Source organism: Eublepharis macularius, chromosome 1 (genome assembly GCF_028583425.1).
Source record: "Eublepharis macularius isolate TG4126 chromosome 1, MPM_Emac_v1.0, whole genome shotgun sequence".
NCBI classification, from domain to species: Eukaryota; Metazoa; Chordata; class Lepidosauria; order Squamata; family Eublepharidae; genus Eublepharis; species Eublepharis macularius.
Genome location: NC_072790.1, coordinates 8918470 through 8940009, shown reverse-complemented (window position 1 = coordinate 8940009; position 21540 = coordinate 8918470). Strand labels below are relative to the sequence as shown.

At 48.1% G+C, this 21540-nt stretch overlaps 1 protein-coding gene across 3 annotated transcripts in view; it reads left to right on the top strand.

The window, feature by feature from the left end:
• Window positions 1-21540, top strand: part of MACROD2 (mono-ADP ribosylhydrolase 2) — a 1366388-nt gene that overhangs the window by 1329712 nt on the left and 15136 nt on the right. For all 3 annotated transcript variants that reach the window (XM_054984023.1, XM_054984014.1, XM_054984005.1), the window contains exon 16: window positions 19917-20006. In XM_054984023.1, coding sequence (XP_054839998.1) covers window positions 19917-20006 — 90 coding nt within the window. The remainder of the gene's footprint in view (window positions 1-19916; window positions 20007-21540) is intronic.

Sequence of the window (21540 nt, the reverse complement as noted above, 5' to 3'; positions counted from 1 at the left end):
TGGCTGCTGGCAGCTAGTTTGAGGGGTTACCAACTGACCTTCCCAATATCCAATACCCACCAAATTTGCAGGGGACATAGTCCTCACTGTCCTCTGAAGCCCCCCTCCCCCAAGTTTCAGAGAGATTGCACCCCGGGAAAGGCATGATCCACGGGTCTCCCCGTTGGCTGTCATTTTCTCTTCACAGTGGCAAAAATGGGACTCTCTGCTGGAAGTACTTTGAAGGGTTAAAGCCAGAAGGAAAGCCAGAAAGAGTTCAGACAAAGTTCAATCCCTGCCTCTGGTTGCCAAACAAATTGATTGCAGGTGCCAGACTGTCTGGCTTGATGAACGGCTGACGAAGGCAAAAAAACGAGACTTGCAACAACCACTTGTTCGTTTAGAATGGGGCCTCATGAACGGCTTGTTTGCAAACAGATGAACGGGCTGTTCGTGGGTTTTTTCTGTTCGTAATGCTGTTTGTGCCCATGTCTACTTCCGACAGGCTGCAATATGCCTCCTGGCAGCTGAGTGTGCACCAGGCCTGGTTAATGCTTTCTTGGGATACTTCTTGTTTGAACACACAGAGTTGTGCTTGGCTGGTGAAAACAAAGGTTGGCAGAGTGCTGACCAACTACAAGATCTGAATGCATTTGGTATCATGTAACCTGTACATGGGGGCCCTGGGGGGCTGTCACTGGTCCAGGACAAGAAGTTATTTGCAGGCGGTGATATTAATTTGAGGAGAGGGAAAATTCATCGATATGGTTGGCTTAAAAGTTGTCTCCTTTCATCGTTGCGCTGAGAGTTGAAACACCACTTGAGACCACAATTTTAAGCCTGAGAGCAGCAGCTTATCCAAGCCCACCTGCTGAGCTCATAGATGTTGTGGGATTCCAATCAGCAAAGTGCTGATTTGCAGCCAGACCACTGTTATCGCAGCTCTACCTTACACAATACACATACAGTCAAGTTTAAGACTCCTTTCAGAATGCCCACAAGAAGGTTGGGATGAAAGGGAACGCTGCTCCCTTGGCTTATTAGGTAGGAGATTTGGGGAATGTCAAAAAAGTTATTTGGTTCAGAAAAGGAGGGAATGGAATCCCAGTTTTGGTTAGGGATTTAACAGCAGCTGAATACTCTTTTTGCCCGGCAAATAGTCTTCTTGTTTACAGGCAAGATTGTTGAGAAGTACACAGGGAAGGGGCCCTGGCTTAGGGAGCAAGCATCGGTGTGGCATGCAGAAGGTCCCATGTTCAATCCCCACCATTTCCAGTTAAAAGGGTCAGGTAGCAGATAATGGGGAGACTCCACCTGAGACCCCGGAGAGCAGCTGCCAGTCTGAGTAGACAATGCTGACCTTGATGGACCAAGGCTCTTCGCCAGTGTAAGGAAGCTTCCTGTGTATTCATATTCCTATATGGACTGGCCCTTGGACTGACTGGGAGGGCCCAGGGCAGTCCAGAAGAGGCTCAGCCAGGCAACCACTGCTGTGCTGCCAGCTCAGGGTGGGGGGTTTTCTCGGCTTGCCCTGGGACTATTTTCACATTTCAGCCTACCTTGGGAGCTCTTGTTTGGCCTCTCTGGGGCACTAAACGATGATGGGGTGGGAACTCGTCCTTCCTGAGTCCATTCTGACCTCACCCTTCCCCCAAGAAGCGCATGGCAGCATACATGGTTCTCTCTCCTCAGCCATTTTATCTTCACAACAAACCTGAGAGGCACGTTAGGCTGACTGTGTGTGACTGGCCCAAAGTCACCCGGCAAGTTTTGCAGCGAATAGAGATTTGAACCTTGGTCTCTCAAGTCCTAGTCAAACACTGTAACTGATGCATGCAGGCTCCAAGTACCAAAACAGACTGGTATTATCACTGTATACAACACTGGCCAACAACAGAGCACAGGCCCGAGGCCTTCACCTGACTGCCTCCTGGCACTGGCTAAGGATCCTATTCCCAGCCTCCCCACCACTGCTTACCTGACTAGGGGATTCTCTCAGACTCTCCACTTCATCAAACACGGTTGTATGAGTTAAAGGTCTTTTTAAGATAATGCTCCCTAGTAGTGCACAAGTCCAGAGTAATTGCCTGGAACGCCAAAGCCAAGTCTTCCCCAAGAGGTCACACCTCCAGTCCCCTCCCCCCAGTCCAAAGAAGAGCCAGTTGAAGTTGAAAGAGATGCAGGGCTGAAGTTCCCAGGGTCTGTTCCCAGACACGCCTCTCCGGCTGCACTGATAACACCACTCGGCCCAAGCAAAGCAAGATACAGTGAAGGAGGAAAGCTACACTATTACCCATCCCCCCAACAGATACACATTTGCAGGTATGGCAGACAGGCTGGCCTGCCTGCCTGGCACCAGCAGGGCGGGGGATGGATGGGCCCGGCAGCTCTGGAGGACTTCCTTGTCATTGTCAGGGGACCTGGCAACCGTGACACGGCCTGCTGAGGTTTCTGTGTCCCAGCCTTCCAGCTTCCATGTGTAACCATGTGATGTCCTGAATACATAACAAATGCTTCCCTGCTCGGATGCCAGTTCCAGGTTGGGAAACTCCTTGAGATTTTAAGGATGGAGGATGTAGAGTGCAGGGTTTGGAGAGGGGAGGGGCTTCAGCAGGGCATAATAATGCCGTTCAGCCCACCCTCCAAAGCAGCCATTTTCTCCAGGGGAACTGAATTCTGTCCTCTGGAGATCAGTTGTAATTCCAGGAGATCTCCAGCCACCAACTGGAGGTTGGCAAGCCCTTCCCTGCTGTGACATCGGATGGGGGTATCTGGCAGCACCTCCCTTCTTCATAGACAATAGTCTACCCATTCGCATTGTGCGGCTGTGGAGTGTGCAGATGGCATGGGGCTGCTGTGTACGGACATATGGGCAAGAAGGGAAGCTTTGAAGGGGCTGAAGATCTCTGCCACTGCCCTGCGAGGTAGCTCAGTGCCACCACACATGGGTACATGCTTATATTGTTTTACATTTATATCCCGCTTTTCTCCCTAATAGAGGCTCACAGTGGCTTGTCGCAGTGTTCTTCCCTCTGCCACTTTATCCTAACAACAATCCTATGAGGTAGGTTAGGTGGAGAGCCCAAGGTCACCCTGTGAGTTCCCCCTTCAGTGCATGGATTCAATCCAGCTGTTACAAGTCTTACCCCAACACTCTAACCACGTTGCCACGCTGGCTGTCGTGGGGAAAGCCTATATGCTTGCACCTCTTAACCAAGGAAGATAATCATAATATTTATATTGCCCCGAGCTGATTTAAAAGAGATTTGTTTTCTACAGCTGCATTGCATAAGCATATATTTCTTCTAGCAGACCAGTTTGAAAAGGGGGGGGGGGGGGGAACCTTGAATTTTACAAGTACAGCCTTGGTTAAAGCCGAAATATAAATAAACGGGTGATTCTTTCTGTTTTAAATGAATTGTTTTAAGCAGTATACCCAAGAACAGAGGTATGAGAAATGACCCTTGCCCAGCTGTCTTTATTCAGCACCGTCGCTCCCGGCTTTTTCAACGTGAAAACGTTACGTCCCTTGATGCAGGGCTCCGTGAGCCCTGCACAGTTAAAAGAGTGATGACGAGACAGCTCCCTGGCAATGGCGAGGGATCGAATTAGCCTTGTACAGATCCGGAGTCTCAAAATTGTCTTTAGTAATACACACTTTAAATAGGAAAGCATTTATGGAATGGTTCCTGAGGGTTACCTGTGATTATTGGAAGGGTTTTCTCCTCCTTTCCCTCATGCTGCCTTCCGTCTTCCAATATTTTAACAAAATCCAGCATACCTGAAAGGTCACCTGGTTATTTATAGTCCACTGCAAGCCTCCCGTGCTCCCTGGAAACATATTACTTTTCCTGGCTCTAGATTTACAGGTTTGGGCAGCAGACCTACACCCAACTGAATATACTCCGGAAAGGACACTATAATTTTCCGGTTGCAGCCACTACATGGCTCTGCCACAGCAGTGACCATGACAGCAATTCCGAGAGCTTTTCGCTGCATGGAAGTGCTTTCACCTGACCGGGGGGGGGTTATTCTTGGTTGCCATCCTACCAAGGGTGCCAGGCCCCCCCCAGGGTCCAACCTGGAGGATGGGTGGGGGAACGGGGAACAGGAACTTGCCTCCCACACACACGCAAAGCACGTGTAAGCACTCACACCCACCTCACGAGAAAATGATGCCATTTTCCAGAACGATACAGAAGCTATGGGGGTGATTTACTAGAAATTGCCCCACAGCTTAGTATTTGGGGGAGATTTTCAGCAAATGCCTCAGCACAGCCTGTCATTTCTGCAGAAGTGCATGCATAGTTTGTGCACGTGCCCCCCCCCAGGTGCCTTCCCCCTTGCTGACCAGGTGAGTGGAGGCAGGGGGGCAGGGGCATCCAGTGTGTGTGGGAGGGGGGCAGCCCTGTGTCCTACCTATTCAATAAGGGCTCTTTGGAGGAGGAGGGATTTTAGCAAAGAACGGAGAAGCCAAGCCCGCTGTAGGCAGCTTCCCAATCTGCAGGAGGCTAAAATAAGTGGACTTCCCTGAATGTTACGACCCAGAACTTTTCTTATTGATTAACAACTGAATATCCTGTAAAAGCCAACAGCTGTCGCCACACAGCTTCCAAGAATACAGAATTAGAAAGTCAGGAAAGCTCAGTAATAATCAGTAGTGTGCAAACTAGCAGCACAGAAGTAGCCCTTTTAACTGCTCACTGCAATAAAACCTTGGGTAAAATCCAGCAACACGATCACAGCAACAGATCCATGGATAGAACCACCAAGGTTAGCTGTCAGAAATGGGGGAGGAGTTTCCCATGACAAAAAAAAATAAATAAACAAAAATGTGTTCAGCGGAATAAATACATTAGATAAGCCAAACGCCAGGCAGCCCGTCATGGGGAGAGAGTTTCAGTAAGGTTACAGGTCCCCTTACGCTCCCAGTGGAAGTGAGGGAGCTGGCACACACCTTCCAAATGACCTCGTGCGCACAGCATGAAGACATCACTTCCGGAGTGACATCATCGCACAGGCCCCGGGCGTGTTCCTGCCCTTCACAGCAGCCGGGTGCTTGAAGAATTGGCCCGCTTGAGGCCTAAATCAGCCCGGCGCGAAGTACGGGAGCACTCCCAGGGGCTCCACGATGACGTTGTCTTGCTGCGCTGAGAGTACCCCCCCCCGGAGGCCCAACCCCCGCCACTGTCCAGGTGAGTGGTGCGTGGGGTGGAACTGGGAGCCGGAAATCTCCACCCCCCCCGGGGGGGCCGGCAACCCTCCGTTTCAGTGAAGATGTGCCACTGCAGAAAAGGCCTCCTCTGTACTAACCACTGGCCTCAACTTTAAGGGGGGGGGGAGAACTGGGCAGGGCTCCTTGCTCAAAACCTTCACTGGCAGGCAGCATGGCATGGCACGGGAGCAAGAGAGCCTTGACTTTCTCTGATCCCAGACCATTTTAGGGCTTTCAAGGCAATAGTCAGGAGTATTTGAATTGTGCCTGGAAGTGCACAGGTTGCCTTTCAGAGTTTAAGTGAAGAGCATAGAAAGAGCCCGGCTGGATCGGATCAATGGCCCATCTCATCCGGTATCTTGTTTCCTGCCACAGCCAATCAGTTGCTCTGGAGGGCCAACAACTCAGCACAGGCCCGAGGCCTTCCCCTGATGTGGCCTCCTGGCTCTGGGATTCAGAGGTTGACTGTCCTTGAATGTGGAGGTTCCCTTTAGTCCCCATGGCTAGTAGCCGCAGATGGATCTCTCTTCCGTGAATCTCTATCTCATTGAAAGCTGCCTCTGCCTTTGGCCATCACTCCGTCTTCCGGCAGCAAATTCCACATTTTAATCAGTCATTCAGCAAAGAAGTATTTTCTCTTGTGCCTCCTGAATCCGCTTTACTGGATGCCCTCAAGCCCGAGTATTTTGAGAGTGGAAGATATTCTCTCTGTTTACTCTCTCTACCTTATGCATTATTTTACAAACCTCTTTCCTGAACTGAAAAGTCCCGACTCTTAAGCCTTTCCTCACAGGAAAGGTGCTGTAACTGCTGAGCACCTTGGTTGTCCTCTTCTGTGCTTTTTCCAGCTCTGCAATGTCCTCTGAGACCAGAACTGCACTCAGTATCACAAATGAGACCGCACCATAGATCTATGCAGGAGCGTTACTATATTGGCTGTTTTGTTCTCAACCCCTTTCTTAACAAACCCCATTATAGAGTTTGCCTTTTCCACTGGCTTGACACTTCCACTGAGCTGCCCACTTCGACCCCAAGGCCTCTTTCGCTCCCCGTCCCAGCAAGTTCAGACCCCATCAGCGTATACGGAATCGGCTGTTCCAGTAGGCATCACCTGCCTCACACTTACCTGCACCGAACTTCATGGGCCACGTTGTTGCCCAGCCACTCACCCAAATCGTGGAGACCCTCCTGGAGTTCTTCACAGTCGGCCTTGGTTTTCACCATCCCGAATAACGAGCCAGTTAAATAGCACTGGCCCCAATACTGATCCACGTGGGATACCGCTGCTTACTTCCCTCCAGTGCAAGAACTGTCCATTTATTCCTGCTCTTTACTTCCTCTCATTTTACCCATTTTTAATCCGTAAGAGGACTCGTCCTGTTATCCCCTTTCTGCTAAGCTTAGTCTTTGGGGAGTTCCCTTGACAAAAGCCTTTTAAAAGACCCAAGTCTACCAAGTCCACCAGTGTTGCTCTTTCAAAGCTTGACAAGATGAGGTCTCTAGAATATCAGGGGCCAGTCCACATGATCTAAAGTCCTTGTAGTGGCCAGAAGGACTTTGGATCTCAGGGCCAAGCTACACATGACGAATGACACTTGAATGGCAAGTGGATTGAGTGGAGGGCAAGTGAACAGGGAGAAATACACTTGCCGTTCAAGTGTCATTCGTCATGTGTAGCTTGGCCCTCAGCTGCTCTGGGAATTCCCTGCTTCCCAAGTGCTTAGAACCCAGTATGGATTGGGACTGTGGCATGCCTGGGAAGGAGGGAAATGTGGAAATAGCCCTGTTTGCTCTGTTTGGAAACTTAGGCTGCTTCCACACATGTTGGATAATCCACTTTCAATACTCTTTAGTGAAGATTTGAAACTGATTTTCCATGGCTATTTCCACACACGTTGAATAATGCACTTTCAATGCACTTTCGTAATCCTTTAGAAGTGGATTTTTTGTTCCACACATGGAAAAGCAGTTTCAAATCTTCACTAAAGAGTATTGAAAGTGGATTATCCAACGTGTGTGGAAGCAGCCCATGTGTGGAACAAAAAATCCACTTCTAAAGGATTATGAAAGTGCATTGATGCAGAGGAGTTAGCCGTGTTAGTCTGAAGTCGCAAAATAGAAAAGAGTCCAGTAGCACCTTTAAGACTAACCAAAGATGCAACTGTAACATGCATCTGACGAAGAGAACTTGATTCTCGAAAGCTTATGCTACAATAAAATTGGTTAGTCTTAAAGGTGCTACTGGACTCTTTTTGAAAGTGCATTGAAAGTGCATTATTCAACGTGTGTGGAAATGGCCCTGATGCAACCATCTTTAAAGGCCAGTTCCCAGCAGAGCAAATAGGGGCTCCGTTGGACCCTTTTGGGTTCTACCCTATCCATTTACTTTCATCTGTTCGGTTTGCCAGTCTTCTCTGTAGTCAGAAACCAATGCAGGTTTTTGACCATCTAAATCTTCTCGGTGAGAAAGTTTGCTTTGTTTTCAAATACTGATGGGCATTTCTGTTCGTGGATGATAAATTACCGGCATGCCGGCAGAAATGAACAGCACTGGGAAAGGAACTGAGGAATACGTGACAGCTCTTTACGTCTTTCCCCGTACAAACTTGAGCTGTCGTAAGGTCCCTCTTTGAACAGTCTGCCCTCTGAAGCGGCCGTTTCCTCCAGGGGGGCTGATTTCTGTCGTCTGGAGATCAGTTGCAATTCCAGTCAACTCCAGGCCTCACCTTGGGGTTGGCAATCCTACACAAAACCTCAGCTCTGCGCTCCGGATGTGCTGTGGCTAATGACGAACACAAGCTTCTATCTATATATCCTCCCGATGAGTAATAATGGCAGAGCCTGTCCTTGAATTGAAAGGAGAGAGATAATGCTTTTCAGACTCGGTGAGCAATAATAATCAACTTAGCTACACCTTTGCAATGTGAATATTGCTGAGGGCCATGCCCCCCCCCCTTTCTTTTCTTCCCTGGAACGTATCATTCCAGCCCAAGGTTCAAAAGCTCTGTTTTAGTTATTCACTTGAGGTAAGGTGCTTTTCCAATGAAAGGATTTGTCCACACCAAATGGGAAAGAATAGAATGAAACAAAGCGAGTGAAATTACAGTTCATTGTGCCATTCAAAGTCTTCATAGTTAAAACAAAATTGGAAAAGGATTTTTTTTTAAAAAAAATGTTATTGGTCTCCAGTTTTAAACAATCCTTTATATAATAAATTTTAACTTGGTTTGTGCAGTAGGATGATCTTTTTCCAGTAGAAGATTAGGGATTATTGAGGCCCTCATTTTATTCTCACACGTGCAGAAGAGATCCCATTCTTGTGTTTTTATTATTATTACTTGCACAGAGAAGTAATGTTACAGAGAAAAATCAATAAAACTCAGATTGGCACAGGTAACCTTTCTTGGACCAACCTTAGGGTAGGATATAGATACCTTTCCATGCAGAATTCTTCTAAAAGCCTGAAAAACTGTAAAAAATGTACTTCTCTATCTTTCTCCTTTCCACCAAGGAACTTGGAAGATGTGGTCCTCTCTTTCCTGTTTTATTCTGACAACAATCTTGTGAGAGAGGTTAGGGGAAGATAGTATGACTGGCCTAATGTCTTAAAATGAGCTTCATGGCTGAGTGGAGAATTGAACCTGGTTCTCACAGACCCTCACCAGTACACCCCACTGGCAGTCATAAAACAAAGTTGCTGCTCCCCATGAACTGTTGCTTTCATGCGTGATGGTTGCGTCTTTGATTTCATGGAGCCTTACAGGTGGCCCAGAGAGATACAGAAAAATGATGGAGGAAGGTAAACATAAGACTGGCGCCGTCTCAAAGATTCCTGACTCATTGGCTTGGAAGGGCCCTTGTAGGCCATCCGCTCTACAGGCATTCCAGATAGATGACTTGAAAAGAGGCCACCCTCCCCCCAGTAACTGGATATAGCTGCTCTTACCAAACTGTGTCAGGTGGGTAGCCATGTTGGTCTGTCACAGAAGAGCAAGGTTCGGGTCCAGTAGCACCTTAAAGACCAACTAGATTTCCAAGGTATGAGCTTTCAGGATTCGTGAAAGTTCATTCCCTGGGAGTCCATCTGGCCTTTACGGTGCTACTGGAGCTGAACATTGATGTCTTGCCAAACTGAAGGTTCTCCTAATATTCAACCAAAATCTACCCTCCTGTAACTGAAGCCCGTTATATCTTGTCTTATTAGTGGACGCTGCTGTTTCTGTAAAATACGGCTGTGAAAACTGTAAGAGATTACCATACCAGGTATCATTCTTCATAGCCGCATCCAGCACCAAGAGAGTTAACAGACTCTTTCAATATGAAAGGATTGCTTGCAAAATGTCTCTATTCTTGGCAGCCTCCAGAATCCAGAGCTCAGCTGCTTCAGAGACAGGAAAAGCTTATGCCACTGTGAGTTCAAATTCCTTTCAAATCAGTATCTTTTACTTTTCTTTTTTATCCTCCTCAATTCAACTGTTAGGGTTTTTTTGATCAAGGTAAAAACAGTCCCAATTAGGGTACTGAAACATTTACCGGTAATGAAGCTCCGCTCGACGGCCATATGTAAATCTCGGCTCATTTAAGTTCTTCTGCAGGTGACCCAACTTGCGCGCAGGCGAATGCTAATAAGGTACTGCGTTTGCCCAGAGATTTGAAGGAAAGGAAGGTGCCAAAGCTCACTGTGCCTGCAAAATTATGGCGGGTAATGGCTGCACAGGGATGTGGAAGGCATTGAAAATCAGGGCTTTGACATCCTCATCAAGCAGCGATGCCTCGTACGAGCCTCCCTTTGTAGAAAGCGCCTTTCTCAATGCTACTCTGTGCTCTTCAGAATGCGGTGTGAAACCCAGCAGCTAACACAAATACGGGAAGGTTTGACATTAATATTAGCAAGCATCCATTGGTGACATGACTGAAAATTCATCCTTCAGTCCCGCCGACCTGTTATTGTCACAGAATGGAAAACTATTCTTGGCAGGAAGACAAGGCAGTGTTGCTGTGGGGGTTAAGACAATGTTGTCATTTATTTCCTGTGGGTGACAGATGGGGCTCTTCATCTGAGGAATAAGAGGCCTTTTCCTTCAGTGCTCTGCTTAATTGGGAGAAGCAAATGGAACAATTCAGCTTGGTCTGTAAGCAGAAAGGCAAGAAATGGCTCTCTGCAATGAACAGAATTTTGGCCTGGGAGGACGGAGACATTAAGGAACCCTGTCACTTCCGGCTGCTGATGCGGTGGTGCGGCGGGGTCGGCTGCCCCTCGCTTTGCCTTCCCACAGCTCAGTGAAATGTCCGTAACTGGATGAGCTTGAGGTGACTCCGCCGTGCAAAACAAAGGGGCTGTTGAGATATTCAGAGAGTTTGGCTCTGGCCCTTAAACTCATGCAGTCCCACCTCTTCCCCTTCTCATTCATGAGAACTGAGTTTGATTCCCCGCTCCTCCGCTTGAAGCCGGCTGGGTGGCCTTGGGTCAGTCACAGCTCTCTCAGAGCTCTCTCAGCCCCACCTACCTCACAGGGTGTTTTGTTGTGGGGATAATAATAGCATGCTTTGTAAACCGCTGTGAGTGGGCATTAAGTTGCCCTGAAGGTTGGTGTATAAATCGAATGTTAATATTATTATAAGGGGGGGGGAGACGGGCAGAAGATTGCATCTTAATTTTTCATTTTGTATACTTGGTCAGACTTACTATTTCTGAGAGCTACTTAATTTTTTCCAAGTGCCTTGGGAGCTACTGGTCAGAAAAGGACAGCTCAGTAGGAGGGGCCAGTCACAAAATGGACGCTTGGTGGGTGGGGTCAGTCGCAAAATGGACGCTTGTACAAAAGATGCTCACATTGAAGGCCAGCATTATGAGCTTCCCACGTGTGCATTTTCAAATCCCCAGGAGTTTGTCAGCACGAGTTTGGTCAGGGGTGGGCAAAGCCTTCTAGTCGCAAAGCGGGTCTTCTGTCTCTCTTGTAGCAGACCCTCCATCCAGTTGTGGGCTACAGTCCTCAAACTAAGAGCCAAAGAACAAGGGCCCTTTTGACTCTCGTCCTTCAGCTTGTGCTCCTGGGCACACTTAGGTCTTATCTATGAGCAGAGGAGAACAAACCGCTGCCTCTTATTCCGCTGCTGTTAGCCTCCCCCCCCCCCGCCCCGCAGTCCAGGGTTGCTACGCAGAGGCAGCCAATGGCAAACTGCCTCTGGGAGCTATCAGGGAGGGTAAGGGGGCCTGGCAACTCTACCTGCAGCCTAAAGGGAGTCCATACAGAAATGCATCTATCCTTCCTCATCCCTCATCCATCTGAGTTTGAACAAAGAAGGCATTTCAAAGGAGCATCACCATTTTTGGCCAACAGAGCCCCTTGGGAGGAGTGCTGGACCCCGATAAGATGCTGCCCAAGGAAGCCTTCCTGCCCAAGGAAGCCTTCACTTCAACCTGCTTATTGTGAATATAGAAATTTCAGCCAGTCTTTGTTATTCTCTTCGGCAGGGCGAGGGGTGACCATGGTGGGGACTGGAGCAGTGAGGTGCATGGCTGCCCCCCCCCCCCAATGCATGGCTGTGCTCTGGGTATCCACCCTGCTTGACTAGAATTTGTGAAGGCAATCCTACAAGATATGTAAGCAAGAGCCAAATGCCGTGAGGTTTGGGGCTTCCGTAGTATTCTAAACAGAAATGGGTCTCAGCCATATTTATGATGAGTTGTTGTGAGTGACACTTCTCCTTACAGATATGATGAGATGCGACGCTTGAATCTGGACTTCCACAGGGGAGAGGGCAAAAGGGGAGAGGGCAAACCTTAAGCCAGGAGTTTGCAATCTCGTACAATTCAAGAAATGAAAGGCACAAGAGATCAATAAGGTGCCGGTATAAGAGAGCCCATGCACATACCTGAACATTACTGATCTCCATACAATTTCGGCAGCCCAAACAATGGTGGTTGTGGGTCATTTATTAGAAAGTAGCACACATGTGATCTCACAATAAACAACAAATATACACAATAAATAATAAATATAAGCCCTGCATGATCGCTTTAGTGCACTGGCATAAATCTATGCGTGGTTTGTGTGTTCACCGTTTCCCTTTGTGTAAAGCATTCCTAAGAAACTTGTTTGCCCCATGTCATAAAATCATAGAATCATAGGGTTGGAAGGGACCTATAGGGTCATCTAGTCCAACCCCCTGTACAATGCAGGAAATGTCACCTTTCTTCTTCTCTCATATTGGCTATATTAGCATCCCACTTACCCCTCGACTGGACTTCAGTTAAAAATTTCATTTTCTTTTTCAAGCAGCCCTCTTCAGTTTCGCACTGATCCACGTTTGGCTCCAGGGCCACAGACTGCAGGACCCCCTCACAGAGCTACTGTGCCTCTTGGAGCTGCTGTGGGTGGCATATCTAGGAGGCTCAATCTGTTGCCTCAGTCAGTTCTCCATAACTTGGAAGCTCTTTTGCTATAAAACTTCATTCTGTTCATCCCCCCCTGCCAGAGTTATTGGTGGGGGGAGGCGGGCAGGTGGGAATAGCAGCATCGATTAAACTGACATACATGTGGAATAGGAATTATCCCAAAGTGCTTCTCTCCTGCAGTGCAATAAAACTTTGCACCACAGAACAATGAGCCCATTGCACAAAGTGGAATCTAATCAAAACAATAAGTGCCTCGACAAGCATTTCATTCAAAAGGTTTTCTGCCCTCCCCTTCCCCATTCTGATTGCCACAGCTTCAGAGAGACAAGATGTGCATTTCAGGGCCAGTCCAGGAGGAGATGGAGGAAATCCGGGGTCCTTGTGAGATACCCCTCGCAGTTGCCATTTCAAATTGCAATCCTGGCAGGCTTGATTATCGGGGGGGGGGGGGGGGCTGGTAGTCTGTTACAGCAAAATATATCATAAAACAGCATAGCAGGGGGGCACTGCTAGAAAATCAGGGCTGAAAGTCCATTGGCAGCCTTGGGCAGCATGCAAAACTGCCTCTAAATAGGTTTTTCAAAGGATCATGTAAAGGTTGCCTGAGAACCTAGGAAAGTAATTTTTTTGCATTGAAAAAATTTCCACATAGATACAAGCAATGAAGGTAAAGGCGAAAAACTATGCAATCTTAATAAAACATGCTTGCTGTCAAAATCAATATTTCACAAGTCAGATTGTGTCCAGATTTCAGGACTAAGAAATAATTTCAATTAGTTTTATTTCCCCCCTTCTTGAAATCATATTTAATGAGTATGTTTTAGCCTCAATGTATTTTTAGTCGACTCTTGCTAGATAAACTATCCTCTCCCAATGAGATTCAGTCCTGGCTGTTAGCAGCAAGTAAATCACTAACAAGGCATCCTAAACAGAGTCGCTTCCACATGCTCCAATTTTTTTGGGGTTTTCCCTGTCCCAAAGCCCCGTCTTCCCAATCTGCTTCGAGAACTCGCCTTTCTCGTGCATCATCTTCATGCGTGTTTTGTGGGTGTTTGTTGTGAAAAAAAGGGTCCCCAAACAGAAAATGTATTCTTTATCTGCGCCTCATCACAAATGACATTGGTGCATGCCCACCCAACTTCCCTTTCCTTTTTGGGGGGTGGGGGGGTGCGGAGTGCATGTGGGAGGGGACCATCGTCCCATCGTTCAGCTTCTGTAGAAACTGGGCACGTGTAGTACAGCGTTCTCTACCATTGATTTCCCACTCAAAGTTTTAAATGCAAATGTGTTTCATAAATATGCAAACAGTAGAGTAGCGCAATCACATGGTTCTATATCCTACTATATAAAAGGCAAACCGTGTAACTGACCACTCACTCCTTATCCCCGTGCAGGTGCAGTATGCAGGGGAAAGAAGCGGGTCAGGGGCAAAACAGTTTGCCTCCCCGCTACCTCCGCAGGCTTCCAGAGACACAGAAAGGCTCCGCGTAACGGCAAAGCCCTCCCAAGGTTCTGCAGCAGCCGGGGCGGGGCTTCCTGCTGCCTCCGCAGGGCCTTGGGAGAGCCATGCCTAAGCCGAGTGGCTATCAATATCGATAAATAAGCGACCGCACTCCGTTGGATGAATGACTCTGTAGCTGTTTGACTTCGCTTGAGTGCTGTTGTGCACCTTGGATGGATTAAATGTTTTGTATGTACTCTTTACTTAATATATTGTATGTCTTCCCACCAGTTGGATATTGTTGCAAAAAGCTTATGTGAGGCCCCGCCCTACCCGCCGCCGGCCCCCCCTGCTCTGCCGTACCCTTGGACCCCGGTTGGGGTGGTGGCAAAGGAATTCCCTCGGCCTCAGACTGGGCAGGGGCAGCAGTTGAGCCACTGGCTTCTGCCTCCTACCAGCTGCCTGGAGAGCCTATGGCCGTTTCCCCTCTCTCTCTCTCGCTTCCTCGCTCTGGCCGTATGCGCTCTCCCCGCCAACTTCTCCTCCTTGGCGTCCTCGGGCTCTTCCCTTTTGTGCCACCGCCTCAACCCGCTTCTCCCCTCTCCCCCAATCCGCCACCATGCTCCCTCCTTTCCCCGCCCCGTGCTCTGCTGTCCGTCCTGTCACTGGTGCCTTCCCTTGTCTGTTCCCACCCCTTTCCTCTCAGCTCGCCTGCCTCCTTCGTCTTCCTCCCTTCCCTGCGCTCCGCCGACCCCCTCTCCTTCCCCCTTCTCGTGCCAGTCTCTTCATACTGGGGAGCCCTCCCAACCTTCTGCTCCCCAATCTGGCTCCGCGCTGCCCCGGGTGCCCGCCTCCCTTCCGCTGCTCACACCCACGCCCTCCCCCTTCCTGGCCCGGGCCTGGCCCACCCGGCCGCCATGTCTCCGCCCAGCCGCCTCCTCGGCGGAGGCCTCTCCAAGTTTTCCCCGCCCACCGCCGCCCACGTTGTTGGGGACACCGGTCTGGTGCCCATCTGTGGGGGTTGCGGCGGCGGCCCGGCGTTCCCCCGGCCCAGCTGCTTCCTCCGGCCTGCCCCGTGCCCGGGCGCTGCTCTGCCGCCGCGCCCGTCGGCACTCCTTCGAGCCGGCTTCCCCCGGGTCTTGAGGTAAGCGCTGGGGGTCTGGCGAGCGGGGGGGCGTTGGCGGGGCCTGGCCTCGGTCCGGGGGGGCCCTGGGGGGGGGCCCAGTCCGGGGCAGGAAGGTCCCGCTCCGGACAGCTTATTTATTGATATTGATATTTAATCTGGTAATATAAACATTAATAATAATATAAAAATTAATTGACTTTGTAAATAGTTTTGATCAGGGCTTTTTTTCTGGAAAAAAAGGTGGTGGAACTCAGTGGGTTGCCCTCGAAGAAAATGGTCATATGGCTGGTGGCCCCGCCCCCTGACCTCCAGACAGAGGGGAGTGGAGATTGCCCTCCGCACCGCTCAGCGGCACGGAGGGCAATCTCAACTCCCCTCTGTCTGGAGATCAGGGGGTGGGGCCACCAGCCATGTGACCATTTTCAAGAAGTTCCGGAACTCCGTTCCCCTGCTTTCCCCCTGAAAAAAAGCCCTGGTTTTGATTGTATACTCCGGGAAGGGTGGTTCTTTGCTAGTTATCTTTAGTTCCCGGAGGAGCCGCTGTTTGTTTTTGGTTTGTGGTTTGGGCTATGGCAGATCTTTCTGAATGTTTTGCTTACTCCATTGAGGAGAGGAATAAGATCATTTCTAAGAAATTATCTATTTTGGGAGGTAAATCTGACTCTCAGGTGGATGATTGGAATTGTCTACAAACTTTGGAAATGAAAAAATGTAAAATGGAGTGACACGCAGCCTCATTAATAGATTATTCGCTTCATAAATATATTCCGAGGGGGCAATGGGGTGTTCCACCACCCCCAGTGTTGCCAATTTATTTATGTCCTAGTTGGAAGAGAAATTTATTTTAAATAGTGGCGTAAATCCCGTTTTTGTAAACATCCTGTGGTATAGAAGATTTATTGATGCTATCATGCTTATTTTGGATGATCACCAGACACATTCAGAACCGTCAGCAGAATGGATGAATAACACCGATCCTGACATCAAATTTACTTGGAAGGGCAGCACTTAATGTGTTAATTTTTTCGATGTAACTGTGTTTAAATTAGATATATTGTCGAAGGCTTTCACGGCCGGAGAACGATGGTTGTTAAGAATGAACAGAGCATGGTTTCCAGTTCTGAAAAACACCAGGCTAACAAAACATTCTATCCCCGACAATAGCCCTGCAGAGAAGATTAGCACATCAAGCACCAATCCATATGCAAAAGAACCTCCTCAGGATACAGTGAAGCCTCCCACCATTAGCATTCCACACCCTGGGAAACCCTTACAGGAGGACTCAGCTCAATCCCACCCCTCCTGAGTAGATATAAATGACCTACACCTTTTCCACACTGTGACACTGAGAGATCTCTGTCTTTTCGTGCTACACCTCTGAAGATGCCAGCCACAGCTGCTGGCGAAACGTCAGGAACTACAACGCCAAGACCACGGCAATACAGCCCGGAAAACCCACAACCACCATTGTGTTTAAATTAGCTTCACAGAAATTGGGCATACGGCTGTTTAGGAAACCAACAGACCAGTCTTCATACTTGCATTTTACATCTTAGGAAGAATGTACCTATCTCCCAATATTTAAAAATAAAACGTACTTCATCCTGATATGAGGACTTTGAATATGGAGGGAGGTTATTGGAAAAGGCCTCTCTCTCTCTCTCTCTCTCTCTCTCTCTCTCTCTTCCGGTGATTGCCCACCACCAGCAGGCAATCCAGGAAAGCGTGCACGGGGTGCACTCCTGGAGGGACGTGGCAATGTCGCTTCCCAAAATGACGTCATTGCGCTGGTCGCCGGCGTGCTCCTGCACTTTACTGGGGCCAATTTTGACCCCGAATGGGATGAATTGGCCCCCACACAAAATGTGGCAGCACGCCTGCGGCCGGTGTGATGAAATCACTTCCCAGAAGTGACACATGAGCGCCAGATGTGCATGCGTGTTTTGTGTGTGCACAAAGGAAAAACTTGCAGTAAGTGCCAGTTCTCCCCCCCACACACACACACACACACTTCTGCTGGGAGGTTATAGGGACATGGAGCTAGGGTTGCAACATCCAGGTTGGGAAATCCCTGGAGATTTTGGAGGTGGAGCCTGGAAAGGGTGGGGTTTGGGGAAGGGCCTCCGTGGGATATAATGCCATGGAGCCCACCCTCCAAAGCAGCCATTTTCCCAAGGGGAAGTGATTTTTGTCACCTGGAGATCACTAGTAACTCCTGGAGATCTCTATCCACCACCTGGAGGCTGGCAACCCTACAACAATGGGCAATACTTGAAGCAGAAGAAAACTTTATCTGGTTTAGAGACGCTAGTCCTGCTGCCTTGCTAATGGGCAATCTTGAGGCAATGCCGGCGAACTTCACACAAGCCTCTTTAGTGCCTGACAGAATCAGCAGGCCTAGATATCCCTGAAGGTTATCAAAGTTGGGGAGACGAGGCGGCTGCCTGTCATATCGCTCTAGGTTGGTCTGATGAGCAGGCAGCGTCTCGGAGGACGTGGCAACAGATCTACGCGGCATCAGCTGTCAGGCCAGGATATGGTGTGGGTATTTTTCTTGTATCACAAGACACACACACACAGGATAGATATCTAAAGGAGATTCACTAACAAATATCTGAAACTTGTCACCCTTTTTCCTCGAGGTGATTATTTTCATGAAGCGCTTCTAAACATTCATCTTCTGACTTATTTTTTTTAAATGCATCAAGAACTGTAGTGTTTTCTGTCTATTGCCATGGCTAATTAATCATTTCATATTAATTCAATGACCTCGCTGATTTTTGTTTGTAAAAAAACCCCTCAGAGAATGATTTTCAATGTCCACAGCGCCTCTTGGACTGGACAGATCTGTGCAAAAACTGTGCGTGTACTTCAGCACTGGACCCCCACACTTTTGTCTGTCAAGTGTGAATGACAGTGATGACTAAAGTCCTTGGGAAGTTCAAACCCATTGGTGTTGAACAAATGCCCAGGGAAAACCTCCTTGTGTTGCAGAAATCTCAAGAGAAGACTTCCAATCTTAGCATGCATGCAAAGTTATCATTTCAGGAGTTCAGATACAAGCAGAATCTGGAAAGAGAGGTTGTTGTGTGCAGGGTGGAGATCAGTTTTTCACCAGATTTGGAGAGAAAACAAGTAAAAATGAAAGATCTGTGAAGGCATTCTCAAACTCAGCAGATACTACTGAAGTAAACAGCGTCTTCAAAAACCTGCCAGGCTTTTTAGTATTCTTTTCCTTTTAATTGCAGCCTACTTACTGGGGGAGTGTAGCGCTGCAAATTGATGACTTCTTGATGATTAAAATGTCCTGTCCTTATCCCTTAACTCTTGTAGCGAGAGCGTTGAGACTGAGAAGATACCGTAGCTTAGATATATCAATTACGTTTCAGCCTAACCTCCCTCATAAAGTTGTTCTGAGTATAAAATGGAGTGAGGAAATATGTAATCCATCTTTTATAAGGGAATTGGAATTTAGCCTACTGCAGTGTGTATTATAGGTGTCGCCTTGCTTTTATTGCGTTGCCTTGTGCCTTTGTAATCCCACTTTCTAAACGGTTCCTAATGTTCTTTGCCTTAGATCATTTCTTGTTTCCATTGTTTTCTCATTCTGGAATCCTAGTCCTCATTGTTCCTTCATTGTCTTATAGCGTCTCACGATATTATTTTATATTCTGGAATCTGCCTTGAGTCTCAGCAAAGAAAGGCAGGCTATTTAAAAAGCCAGTAAAATAAATCCTGAGGTCCTTTGCCAAAGAGTGTGCGTGCAGGCCCAGTTGAGTGGAAGGGTGAGGGTAGAAAGTCCGAACGCCACCGTTCATCCTTCCTGCCTCCCGCCCTGAGGTTCTCCTTAGGTTGGTGCCTGAAGTTGCGTGACGTGGAGCTCTTTTTCTGTCCTTACTGTAGGCAAGATAAATGGTTTGTGTTTAAAGTACTATGTTTTGAAATGTTCAATCCATGCAGCCACTTTCCTCTCCCCAACTTCTGCTGATTGCTTAGCAACCAACTGCGTGATTTTCTGTAGCTCAGCCAGAGGGTAGGCCCGACCGAGTTTCAGAGTTGGAACAAAATATGGAAGTGCCATCAGGGAAATTAGTTAGCAATTGGTCTCTCAGAAAATCTTAAACAGGGGAAAAAACTCGACAGGACTGTATATGAAGCAGAAAAGGGCCGCCTTTCCTGTGTGTTTTGTTTTGAGCATTGTTAGGCAGCTCAATCAGAGCCTCCCAGCAAGCCTGAAACAGACAACATAAAAATGTGGAGTGCCTGCCATCAAGCAGATTTTCCTAAATTTAAATTCTAGGTTGTGCATGACTGCTCCGTGTGCATGCTCTTCAAGAGCATCAGTTTTAACACTGCTGGGTAAAGGGAAGCTTTGGCAGTGTGATCAGGTCTCCGACCCCACATGGTGTTTTCCAAGGAAGAGATTTTTTCAGGAAAATGATCGGAGGAGAAATTTAGCCAGACAGGCTCTCTTTTAGGCTTTAACGACCCCACTAAGGAAAGAGCACAAATCACTAAAGACTTTTGAGTATTCTTTCCTCTGCCCCACATCACACCTCCCTCCCCACCCCCATATACCCTATACCTATACCCCATACCCCCTCTCCCTATAGACTTTTCCGAGCATAGCTAATCCTATCCCAACAGCAACGTTTTAAATCTGAGGAAGATAATAGATTCACAGAGTCTGTGGAGTATACATTCATCTGAGTCCATGCATGATGGGTTCCCCCCCTCCCCTTTGTCATTTCTGAAGGAATACAGCCACAAGGGAAAGAGAAGCAGACTGCAGAGCCAGCGCAACCTGAAAGCCCATGTGATACAGAAAATGCTTCAAGTATTGACGGTAAGAGCTTCAGCCATTGCACAATAAACACCACGTTCAGACTCGTGAAAACAACATGAGAGTTCACCCCTTGCTGTGCTGGTCAGACATATATTAACTTGTGCAAAGCTTGGCTTATGCAAGCCCCCGGCAGCACTGATTGCGAGGCACAAGGAAGGGTACGTTGCCACCAGTTGTACAACTGCAAGTTTGGTGGGTCATATGCATGAGCAGTCAGGCATAGGCTCGTAGCTTATGTGTCCGTGCCAAGAACCCCATCACAATGAGAAGCATGGCTATAAAGAAAGTGGGTTCCTTGTCATTCATCTACTCAAACACACAGTCAAAGCATTTAATGCTTCCATTCTGTCCTTCCTTCCCTTTACCGCTTCCACCCCCCAGTCTCATAATACGCTTTGAAAATAAGTCAACCGTGTGTTCTGTTTGAGGAAAAGGATTAAGAACGAGCTCCTTTTGCATGGGATGTAATTGTTTCACACTGTTAATCATATCTTTTGGTGTTCAGAAAATGCAGAACATTCTTTTGGCTCATTGAAATGCCTTGTAACTGTTGTTCAGGTTGATGACTGCCCTACACAGGCTTTATAAATGCTTGTCAACAGAGGTGGGATTCTGTTTTCACTGGATGGCGTCAGCCACTTTCCAAGTTCATATATGTGAATAACGGCAGGCAGGGCTTTTTTTCTGGGAAAAGAGGTGGTGGAACTCAGTGGGTTGCCCTCGGAGAAAGTGGTCACATGGCTGGTGGCCCCGCCCCCTGATCTCCAGACAGAGGGGAGTTGAGATTGCCCTCCGCGCCGCTGAGTGGGGTGGAGGGCAATCTCAACTCCCCTCTGTCTGGAGATCAGGGGGCGGGGCCACCAGCCATGTGACCATTTTCAAGAGGTTCCGGAACTCTGTTCCACCGCGTTCCAGCCGAAAAAAAGCCCCGATAGCAGGTGTTGCAAAACTGGATTCCATTTCCCCTCTCTTCCACCCAATAATGGATCTCAGCTTCTCTGTCTTTTGGTGCTACACCTCTGAAGATGCCAGCCACAGCTGCTGGCGAAACGTCAGGAACTACAATGCCAAGACCACGGCAATACAGCCCGGAAAACCCCCAACAACCATCGATCTCAGCTTCCTTAATACTTGACCAATTAAGTTGATACACATGAAGAGACTCTCCGGCACTAGTGATGCAACATTTTTGACAGTCAAACCTACCATGTTTGAAAGTGCCAGTCAGCCATGAGCCAATCACCTAGCCTGTTCGCTTTGTCCTGAACAGCCGCAAGCTCCCACTGAACAGATTTGCAATGAACACCGAATGAGAGGGTTTTATTTAAACACAGCATTTATTATTGACTGATCTTGTGATTAGTGAATGATATAGTCATCTATTTAATCAATTGTCTGCTGAGCAGAGGAGTTACACAGCAAGGACAGAGGGTAGTAGGACTCCGTTGGACTGCGTGAGAACACACGCACACAAAAGGGCAGTTGTGCTGTATTGCATGGTTAGGAAGGAATACAGTGAAACAAACTGCTCAGC